Below are 11263 nucleotides of genomic sequence, written 5' to 3'. Positions count from 1 at the left end.
CAATTCAACTGCATTGATGTGTAGGGTTACAACAAAGTGAAGGGAGGAAGGAGTAAAAGGCACCCTCTACTTAATTTCTTTCTTATCCTATATATAATTTTGTATTGTAGTAAGTAACATTGTGGCGGGACGCGACGGTGGTGGTGGTGGTGACGATGGTTGCTAATGGTTATTGGTATTGATGATCTTACTAAGCATCTCATCTTGGTAATCCTTTCTTGTTCCTGAAAAGTACTCAACCATATAAGGAACCAAAAACATATGAACTAAACCCGTTAAACCGATTATCTTACCTACGGTAAGGAAGCTAAAAAACATGAAATTAAGAACTACATCCCAATGGCACCATGACCCGAAGAAAACCTGCACCGGCACAACCAATGTTGTTAGCCAACTGATTAACCGAATGTTAATAATTTAGGTTAAAAACGAGCCAAATTGTACCTAGGAAACTGAAAGTAACAAGAGTTCAGTGAAGCTAAGTCCAATGTTGAGGTGGCGGGAAGCAATGTGGAGGTCATCAAGTTACTATTACTAGTTGATATCAGGGTGGAAGAGACAGGGGTAATATCATCATTTGAGAAGACGGTTTGGTAGTTTGCGGATGCTTTTGGTGAAGTGAAAAGGTTATCGGGGAGATTGTGCTCCAAGCTGCATTGCATTGCATACTCTAATTTAGAAATCTAGAACAAAATCTTAGTAAAGCATAATGTTTCCTGACTTTTTTCTTGAAATAGCATTGATTATACCCAATGTTTTCATAACCGGACACCTTATCAGTTCACTGTTCACTGGTTGAACTAGGCAGACCGGTTTAATACAATAGAGGGTATACATAATTTAAAAGTTTAAATTATAAATATATAACTAACTTTGAACAAATTATAAAGATATTTTATTTTTGTAGATGTGTATTACTATTAATATATATATAACCTTAAATAAAAACAAAGTATAGTATGAATTAGTAAATAAATCAGTAAATGAGATTTTAAAAGGAAAAATAACAAAATTAGGAAAAAAAAATTGAAACCCAAACCGCCTGATTCAAATGCAGGCGGTTCAAACACACAACTGGACCAGTTGTGTGCCCGATTCCTAGTCCGGTTCTGGTTCTGAAAACAGTAATCTTACCTTTCAGGCAAGTCTATCTCTTCTTCATTATTAGGGATCAGTTTTCCATCACTAGTCTCATCTTTTAACTCCAGTGTTTCCTTCTCTTTCTCCAAGTCTAAATTTGGCCCTAAGGGTTCATCACCATTTATAGTTACACTTGCCATTTTGGAAATCAAACCATCCTCTACACAATAAACACATACCAATTCAATTAGTCATTAGGCACGGATTCCGTATCCGATTTAACTAACAAATCGGTACATTACCCGAATCAGGACTCGATGAGCTCCGGGAACCAAAAACCGACGGGTGATTGAGATAACTTGGGGAATAACATGTGGGCGACAGAATGGCTGCGCCCGTGGAAAGCGCCCGCTGGTGGTGGTGGGACCGTTTTACATCTAGAAGTTGCAGATCCATGATCCGACGGTTCTGAAGCTCGATTGCGTATTGCAGATCCGCCTGTTCCTCCAACTTCTTCCGCCACAACAGATCCTGGCTGTTGTACAACATCCTCGCACCTAAATTCAATAAACGATAACGATAACGATAACAACAAATGCTACAATTTATAGAAAATATCTAAATCAAAGTTTTAAATTAGTAAACACCTATATTTAGATCGAAAGGATCGCGCGCAGAATCGAATCCAGTGGGACTGTCGAGGGGCATCGGTTGCTTTCTGAACTTTTCGGGGACTTTACCCTTCGCCTTGTACGGTTTCACTAAAACCCGAGCATCACACACGAAATGCGGGTTGCCTTTCGCGAGTATGAGTTTAACAGTCTCGGCATACATGAATGTCACGAAACCGAACATTCGTTTTTGCTGGTATGGGATCCGAACATCTTGAACCGGTCCGTACATGCTATCAAACAACACGAAATCATAATCATCGTCACCGAACTAAATAATGTAAAAGCACGATAAACACGAGACCGAACCTGAAGTAATTGGACACATCTTCTTCTCTAAATGTACTATCCGCTGGAAAAGTTAGGTAGATTTGCCGGGAACCCGGGTTTAGCATACCAATGGAAAACTCGTTTCTTGATCGCCCGAATTTGTTCATATCGTCTCCGATCATCAATGCCACGGCTGCAGCTGCTGCGGCCATTCTGCAAACAATCACAAATTGAATATCAAACATTTCAAAGTAACTATATAGTCACTGACTGATTGTAGATTATTATTACTACCTCGGGCTATCGGATTGTTGCTGAAGAAGAAAGTTCATTGATTTCGGGCTGTTCGGGAACGAGTAGTTTGAAGAACCACCGCCACCACCGCCCATCAGCAACCTTTGCTGATGGGCGGATTTAGTACGGAGAAGTTCATGGCAGTGTTCCATCATATCAACTTTACTTAAAGAACCAACCGTTACAGCTGGCAAATCAGCTTCAGTACCCGTACCTATACCTATACCCGCACCATGTGTGAACCTACAGCTAGCTCCGTTTTTGCAGTACCCTCTAGCAAAGTACAAGCAAACATCATTCACCGAAGAGCTTCGGCGGTGGGGACCATCACCACCCCACGGTGAAAACATGTCGCCCGTGCCATTGGGCGACACCAGATCCGGGTAAAACAAGTCCCCGGATTTGTTGGCGAGCGTAGGAGACCCATCGTTGAGAAACGAAAGCTGGTCTTGGATCTGCAGCTCGTCAATCAGATCAGGCTGATCAGCTCCAGCTGCAGCGCCTCCGCCGTAGTATGGAGGTGCTGACGAATTCAGCCTGTGCTCTTCCACAGGCTGAAATTCCGAGTTTGTCCAGGAACTAGACAAACTCGGAATACTTAACGGCGAAGGAATATTAGTTCCTCCGCCGTTAAGAAGCCTTCCAGAATTTGCAGAATTCTGGCGAGAAAGCGAACTGAAGGGTGACGGAGACGACGGAGTTGAAGGTGTAGTAGGGGATGAAATGCCGAGTTCCTTCCGAGCTTTAACAATAACCGAATGGACGAGTGATTCGGGGCCGAAAGCTAACCGAATCATTTCTTTCTCACCGTGATCTTGAATTAACAAAAGACCCATGATTTTTGAAGCGTACTCCGGGTCTAAACTTTGGATCCTAGTAAACACAACTCGTGTTGCTTCATATGAGTCCATCTTGATCCACTAAAGTTCGTTTAAAAATTTCAAAATCAAACCCAAAATCTACCAAGACTTGGAAGACAGTTTAATTGCTTGATTTGATGTTCCTGTTGAGGAAACAAAACAAAAAACCATAACTTTAGTTAAAATCAGAAAAACCATAAAATAAAATAAAATTTTAACCTTAAAGTTAGTTAAACAACCCCATGATTTAAAGATTGTTAAAATTCATGCAAAAAAAAAGGTTTTACAGATTAAAAAGAGAGAGTTGGGTGAAAATTTTCTGCAAAAAGATGAAGAAAAAAAGATGATCAGCTTTTTCTCTCTATAAATACATATCTAAGTGTTTCTCTCACTATAACCTTTATTTTTGCCTGAAATGAAAAGAAAGGGCAGGAGGTAAGCTTAACCCATAATTAGAAAGGAGTGATGAGATGAAGATGATGAGGGTAAAGAAAAGAAAGAAATCTAAAGCTAGATTGAGGTTGAAAGGTTATTTGCTATATAAAGTGAAGTGATGGAGTGTTAAATGAGTTGCATAAGTGGAATAATCAATAGCTTTGCTGCTACTGCTGGTTCTGCTGATATCAAGGATGTTGATTTTCAGAATAATAATTATAAGGCACCTACACAGTAGTACCCTTGTTACGTTAGTTTCAGTGAGTGAGAGAGAGAGGAGAGGAGAGGAGAGGAGAGAGAATTTAATCTCTTGAATCTCTCTCCTATTGTAGTTTAGTTGAAGAAAGCATGCTAGAGCCAATGCTAATTTGTCCTTTTATATTTTATAATGTTTGTTACTTTTACGAGAGTTAGATTATAATAGGAAGTATAGTTTTGTAGGAAGGATAAGAGGTAATATTGTCCATTGATTTTAAACATAAAGGGTTAAGATTAGTTTACGGGAAATCATGTGTGAAAATAAGGGGAAAGGTATAAAAGAAATAACATATTTGTTGACTTTCTCTCTTCACATGCAAGTCACATGTCAAATTCCCCCATCATTTTTAAACGACCATAACTTTTTTTACGACGTTTTTATTGAAAAACAAATTCACCATAATAACGAGTGTCTTTTTATCTTTTATATGAGTACCATATTGTAATATAAAAATAAAAAAAAGCAGTGGGTTTTTTACAAATTGTGTTTTACTGAATTGTGTTTTACAAAATTATGTTATACAATAGTATTTTTCATTGTGTTTTTTTTCAATTGTGTTTTTTATTGTGTTTTTTTTTCATTGTGTTTTTCATAGTCTTTTCCATTGTATTTTTTCGGACTTTTCCGGCGAGGTGGTGGCGGTAGGTGGCGGTGGGCGGTGAAGTGGTGGTGGTTGTAGGAGATGAGTGAAGATTTAATTGGGTTTTATGTAAGTGGGTTTTTGAAATTAATGTAAGTGGGTTTTGATATTAAAGTGTTAGACTAAAATACCCTTCTTCCTAGCCTTCTTAGAAAAATTTAACTTCTTATTTGAACCTAACCACTGTTATGATTATATAATATCATTTTTTCATAAATTTCAAAAGTTTATGCTTGATTATATTACTTTACTCCGTTAAAAGTTAGATTTATACATAAAATAATTAAACAACAATATATCAAAATTAATGTTTAAAAGTAATATCATAAATTATGGGGTCATAACATTACCATACATGGCCCATTGGATACGACCAAGTAGCTCTACATGCTTAGTCGTTAGGAAACCATAAGTAACATTATACCGTATTATGTTATAAATAATTAGATTATATCATATCTATAAGACCATTCACATCTGCTCCACCATATTATACCTTATAATTTAACTAAAAATTATCATTTTTTAAAATTTATTACTCATTTTAAAAAAAACTCCGGCACATCCCATTTTCTATTTTTTTTCTTTATCTTACATACAAACGTGTTTTATTATTATTTTTCTCCTTTTTATGCACTTAATAAATTTGATAAAGGATGAATAATAGCTTTTCATATATGAAAAGTTATTATACCAAATGCTTTTAATTGGGAAAATTATCAAAATGTCATATTAATTGAGAGATATTTCATTTTTGTCCCTATAAATAAAAGTTTTCAAAAATGTCCCCTACAAACACACCTTTGACGACGTGTTAGGCCCCAACGCGTCTTTCATGACATGTTTAGCCACCAAACGTGTGTTTCACGACCTGTTAGCCTCCAACGCGCATCTTTCACGACATGCTAGTCTCTAGGTGTCTTTCACGACCTGTTAGCCTCTAACGTATTTTTCACAACATGTTCGGCCTATTAATTGTTATTTTAACATTACATTATTATAGTTAATTTTATTCATATTTGGTTTTTCTTTTTTAACTTGTAATGTGTGTGTGTGTGTAATTTTGAATATGTCGTTGAGACGTATTTATTTTTTATACTGTCATAAATTTTACTCAAAACTAAGTGTCAAATTGTTAACAAAATGTTCAATAAATGTTTAGGCACGTTTAAGTACAGTTTATGCCAACACGTAGATAAAAATAAGGGCGTTTCAGCGGTATATTTGGAATTTTATAAAACTTTATGCATTACAAGTTATTAAAAAACCAAATATGAGTAAAATTAATTATAATAATGTAATTAAAAAAACAATTAATGGGGCAAACATTTCGTGAAAGACGCATTAGAGGCTATCAGATTGTGAAAGACGCGCGTTGCAAGCTAACAGGTCGTGAAAGACGCGTTAAGGCCTAGCACGTCTTCAAAGGTGTGTTTGTAGGAGACATTTCTGGAAACTTTTATTTATGGGGACAAAAATAGAATCTCTCTCCATTAACGGGGCATTTTGAGATTTTTCTCTTTATAATTTAGGGTTAGAGAATTGAAAATGTGAAATGGATGAAGTGTATTTTTGTAACATTTTGGATTTTTCCAAACCGTATTTGTTTATGAACGAAACATTTTTAGATCTTTAATATTAATCAAAATCAAATATCTATAAGTAATTAGGTTTCTAATATTCATTTTTTACCCTTTAAGTCCTTAAAGTTAATTATTCTTTGTTTAAACTTTAAAATAGTCGGAAATTGGACATTATAAGAGAGTAGAAGGACCAAAGTTGCAAAAATCCAAACTCCAACCATTTTGGTCGGAGCACCACGTGGTGGGATGGCTCGAAATCGCTTATTTTTGGACAAAATCAAGTGTTTTAAGCCCCAAGAAGTCCCTCAAAGTCTAGATACATGTCCATATACATTAACCCTTCTCCAAGAACGAAATCCTTTGGTTATTCTATTGATCTGATCATTAAAGGCCCATTCGGTTTCTTAAACGAGTAAGTTATCATATTTAGTTCGATTTAGTGAATCCTATATAAACATATCATTATTTCTCTGCCACAAATCATCCGTAAACCCTAATACACAAATCCCAGCCGTCACCTACCTCTTCCATACTCCATCCTCTTCGGTTTTCGCGTTATTGTTGAAGATACAAATTAAGACGGTTGACTTTGCTTGCTTTAGGATCTTTGACTCTTCGTTTCTCCTGATCCTTTCACTTTTTGGGTAAGTTGTAAACATAGAAATCGTTCATATACATTCCCTAGTAAATAACCTTCAATAAATTTCGGTGGTTGAAGGGTGTTGACTGGTCAAATCGTTTAAAACTTGTTAAAGGGCAAAATAGTCAACAAGTTTGGCTTAACGCTTTCTCATACTTCTGATCGGATTCAACGTTCGGTCCAGAAGAATTTTATTCTTGTAACGTAATTTTAAGGCTACTAACCAAAACCCAACTTCCGACTCGCTGTTCGGATTCTGGTCAGTACCAGCTCGCTTAAATATTAAATATAACGTAACTTGAGTTCTAAACGTCCGTTTGGATTTATTCCAGTGGCCACGAGTTTGTTTTTACTTATATTATCATATCTCACAGTTTCATGTTCTGATTATTTACCTCGTTCGACGCGTAGTGGACCACTCGCTTAATCTTTAGTTCGCTTATCTTAATTATTAATCACATGCCTTTAATCTAAGGTGAGTTTTATCATTCCTCTATGTTACTCAGTTTTCTAAAATGTTTTGGGGACATATGCGTTTATCATACTATATATATATAACAAAAACAGCAAACGTGTAATTGTGTGTGATTAATCAAATATACTTGTTATGTACTTACTTGTTTATGTGTGCATTCGTTTGGCATATCCCCTTATGGAGGGTTCTCATTGACCAATGCTGGATTCGCTTGGCAACGGTCTTATTATTATTATTTGCTCATGGTTGATTTACCGGCGCCAGATTCGCTTGGCAAAGGTTTAATCGACAACTTATTTGCTCATGGTTTGATTTCGATAACGCATTTATGACGTTTTGCTTATTTCTTTTATTTATTATATTAATATTATTTTATTTCAAAACTGGTGATAAACTCACTCAATATGTGTTGTTGACAAACTCTGTTTTCTACGCATATGCAGGTTGCTTGAGTTAAAGTTTGGACACTTAGAAAGAACTTAGGGTTTATTGAAGACAAACATGAATTTAACTTGTTACATATATATTTATTTGAATTGTTTGTTGTATTCGGATATTGTATATTTATTTTTAATAAAATAATTAATTAGATATTGTCACATTATATGTATGATAGTATCTTCGAGCTGTGAGCAATCGGCTCACGCCCCGGCATTTCCGCCTTAAGGTTGGGGTGTGATAATTTTTATAAGAATTCTTTATATTTTAAAGATGTAGAAGAGTTTGATGGATTGATTGTGAAGAGTGTTTTTCCCAAAAGAGCGTACTTGAAAAACTTGTTTGCCAAAAAAGTGTAGTTTCAAAAATTTTTACCACAGTGTAGTTTAATATTTTTTATTTTTCACTTCTATTCTCATCGGGTAAATTAAGGTTATTTTAATGTATAATTACATTTAAGATTTTGTATTTAATAAAATGTACTTAATAAGCCAATATCTATATTTATATCTATACTATATATAAAACATTAGTTAGAAACCTCTTAATTTTTAACAGGTATCAAACTTATTGCTTTATGGATAATTCATAATTGCATCTAAAATATAAAATTTAGGGGTAATTAAGTCTTTTAGTCACAAGTTTTACATAAACTTTCATTCTTTCAAAACATAGTTACGACATAGGTCCCTCAACTTCACTCACTTTCTTTTAATTTAAAGAATAATTACATATATACCTCATGATTCAAAATTAACTGCTCCCATGACTTTTTATTAGTCATAACCTTTTCACATGTCAATATTTTAAAAAATAATATATATACATATACATACACACACACACACACCACAAAAATGAGCATTTTATTATCTTTAATTTGAGTATGATATTGCTATACTTTTTTAGTCTTAAAAAGTTAACATGTTACGTGATTACTAGTTAGAAACGACAACAAGTCGAGTCGGGCGAGCTCAGATGTAAGGCCTCGAAACCCGTGCCCCACATTGGGTGTTGAATTTACTCAGAAACACAGTTATAAACATCTGAATGAATTAAAACTTTTCACGAAATATAAAAATGTCAACTATTCATAACAAAACATTAAATCTTGTCTTAACAGAATTTAAACTTGTCTTAAACATAATATAAAATATCATAACATTTCTTCTCAAGATGCCAGCCTTTTCAGCCCAATGCTATGTGTCTCCCTCAAGCCATGTGACATTCGTCAATTTTTATTCGTATATGGATTTAAATTTGTATTCGTTAACCCGACCCGTTTGGTTATTTCGATGTATTTTTTTTTATTATTTATCATTAATAAATTATTTTCCTGGGGATTGAAGTTCATCGTTCGTTCATTTTCTATTATTCTCGATTAGTTAATGCATTCTTGGGATTTTAAGATTTTTACGTTTAAATAATTCGTTAACGTTTCGGGTATAATTTAAAAGATATTCAAGTATTATAATTTTTATTACATTTTAACATAATTCAAAAGTTCAAGATTTATATTGTAAATAAAGTTTAATTTGGTCTTAAAAGTTTCTGAAAATAGAGGGACTATTTGTGTAAATTGATTTTAAATTATAATATAATAATAATAATAATAATAATAATAACATTCAGCGGCCCAGCACCCTAGCCTTCTTCTATAACATTCGTTACTTTCCAAACCCGAAAACCCGACCATTTTAAATTTTTTGTTTTGTTTATAAAGATACATATATAATATTTATATATATACATATATATATATATCTCAAGTTTCGATTAATGTATCTTATATTCGTCGATAATTTACGGTTATTGTTCGTTCATTTTCTATTCATCTTGTCCAGTTAACGAACCTCTGAGATTCTAAAGCATTATGTAAACGATTTGTAAACTTTCGGGGTTGGTACGAAAAATATTCAAGATTGTAACTTATACTTTTATATATATTACAAAGTTCAAGGTTTATAATGTAACTATATTTTTATTTCTAAATTAAAAGAATTGGATATATGAGAGACCAAACTTGTCAAATACTAACTAGTTTATAAAATAAAACATACAGCAAGCATGGCCACGTTTTTCCGGCCACGGTTGCCGGCGGCGGCTGTGTTACTCCGGCGTCCCTCAAATCAAGCCGTAATCCTCTCTTTTGACCTGTTTGATCAATATAACGACCATAGACCAACGTATTAAACACTAATCAATATATTAATTGTGTCATAACGTCCTAAAGATGCCAAAGAAACCCGTGATACCCGCCGGAAAATGGCCGGAATTAACGAAACCCATTTAACACCATTTAATCACTAAACGCTCCAATTAATAGTATAAATAAGACCTACTCATCCATCTAAACATGCGAAAATCATCATTCTAATCTAAAATACTCTCTTTATCTCTTAATGATCCGTCAAGCTTTGGTTTTCCGGCGAGTCTTGTTCTCCGTCAAAACAACACTAATCCAGGTAATAGTTATGTGGTTTTTTTTTGTTTTTCACCATTAATTAAAACCCTTAACAGAAATAGAGCAAACATGGAGTAATTTAACTGATTAGATTTCTAGGGTTTATATGTGAAGATGATGAACTTTAAAGATAACATATAAATAATTGTTTCTGAGTTAATAACAACTTGATAAGATGGCTTGGTGGTTAAGGCATTTTAGTTATACACACCGGAACTGGGTTGGAACCCGGGTCAGTGCAGTTTGTAATCTTTTTGTAAACCAGTTTTGTTTTATTATATTTAACAAAATAAAAAAATTAAAAATTATTAAAAAATCAAATAAAATTATTTTAAGTTAAATAAAATTATTTTTGATCATTTTCATACAAAAACACCAATTTTTTTCATATTTGTTAAGTTCGTGAACCCCGTTAATATTATATTATATTTAGTTTCCATTTCGTTCACTTTATAATTATTTTTCGTCAATATCTATAAACGCTAAAATAGTCGTTTTAAGATAAAATCCATGCTTCATAAATATAATAAAATTCTCATATTAATTATTAGATGAAATAATATTTAAATAATATGTTTCGTAAAATCATCAAAATTAGATTAAGATTCGTTAGCCTAAACTCGTCAACTTTAAATTGTTAATTTAAAACCCGTTCAATGTCAAACCGTAACTCTCATATTAGTATTAAAAGTTATAATATTAAAAGCCATTAAACTTCCGTTAAGCTTAAAAATATATAATATATTAATGCCATAAAAAGCTAATAAAAATATCTTAAAATCCCTTTATCTAAATTATTGTTTTCATCAATTTCGTTAGTTAGTCTTTAAATATTTATATTTATTTATAGTTCGAGAAGTTCAAACGTTTCGGATTCTTTAGACACATTTTTGATTGCTTCGTTTTTATGTTATTGTGCTATCGGCTTTGATTACAAGTTTATCTTCGCATTCGAAGTGAGTTTTCACAACCCCTTTTTAAACGCTTTCATATTTTGGGGTGGCATATGTATTTATTATCAAACTTCAAGATTTACAACTTTGCTTACAAACTACAATTTATATCATGGACTTGTGTACTTACTTGCTTATTTGTTATATATGTGGATTTCAAGTGGTTGCTTCAATAAGTATGATCATACGCCCCCCTTTGCA

General features: G+C 33.5%; 1 protein-coding gene across 1 annotated transcript; it reads right to left on the bottom strand.

The window, feature by feature from the left end:
• Positions 1 to 292: 292 nt before the first annotated feature.
• Positions 293 to 3281, bottom strand: LOC143538195 (zinc finger CCCH domain-containing protein 53-like). The gene is made up of 7 exons (XM_077031801.1): positions 2316 to 3281; positions 2061 to 2234; positions 1728 to 1984; positions 1383 to 1637; positions 1135 to 1300; positions 445 to 651; positions 293 to 363 (listed from the first exon to the last, which is right to left on the bottom strand). The coding sequence occupies exons 1-7, from the start codon at positions 3224 to 3226 to the stop codon at positions 330 to 332; spliced, it is 2004 nt and encodes a 667-aa protein (XP_076887916.1). The 5' UTR covers positions 3227 to 3281; the 3' UTR covers positions 293 to 329.
• Positions 3282 to 11263: the final 7982 nt, after the last annotated feature.

Source organism: Bidens hawaiensis, unplaced genomic scaffold, assembly GCF_021521415.1.
Source record: "Bidens hawaiensis isolate Kalapana, Puna unplaced genomic scaffold, B.hawaiensis_p1.1 tig00011510_1, whole genome shotgun sequence".
Taxonomy (NCBI): Eukaryota; Viridiplantae; Streptophyta; class Magnoliopsida; order Asterales; family Asteraceae; genus Bidens; species Bidens hawaiensis.
The sequence above is the reverse complement of the archived record's forward strand: the minus strand, read 5'-3'. Positions and strand labels throughout refer to the sequence as shown.